General features: G+C 63.6%; 1 protein-coding gene across 1 annotated transcript in view; it reads left to right on the top strand.

Annotated features, from left to right (window-relative positions):
• Positions 1 to 225, top strand: part of LOC119592746 (alpha-1-inhibitor 3-like) — a gene marked incomplete at its 5' end in the record, with an annotated part of 26,706 nt that overhangs the window by 11,294 nt on the left and 15,187 nt on the right. The window contains 1 exon segment of the mRNA XM_037941681.1: positions 35 to 63. Coding sequence (XP_037797609.1) covers positions 35 to 63 — 29 coding nt within the window.

The following is a 225-nucleotide window of genomic DNA, read 5'->3' as shown; positions in this document are numbered from 1 at the left end:
GGCAAAATGAGACCCCCTGCTCCCTCTCCTCCAGGTAAAGGCGACTCTGCCCGACGAGTCTCCGCGGCGGCGTCCCCGTGGAGGGCGCCCCGTTGCGCAAGACGCGCCCGCGGCGTCTGCGCCTCAAGGCCTCACGGCCCAGCGGGTCTTCAGTTGGCCGTCGTGCCATCCGAGACACATCAGCAGGATTTGTGATAGTTATGGCCGATATCTTCATCTTGAAAG

The sequence above is a fragment of the Penaeus monodon genome, chromosome 30 (assembly GCF_015228065.2).
Source record: "Penaeus monodon isolate SGIC_2016 chromosome 30, NSTDA_Pmon_1, whole genome shotgun sequence".
Taxonomy (NCBI): Eukaryota; Metazoa; Arthropoda; class Malacostraca; order Decapoda; family Penaeidae; genus Penaeus; species Penaeus monodon.
Note: the sequence above shows the minus strand (reverse complement) of the source record. Positions and strands in the feature narration are given on the sequence as shown.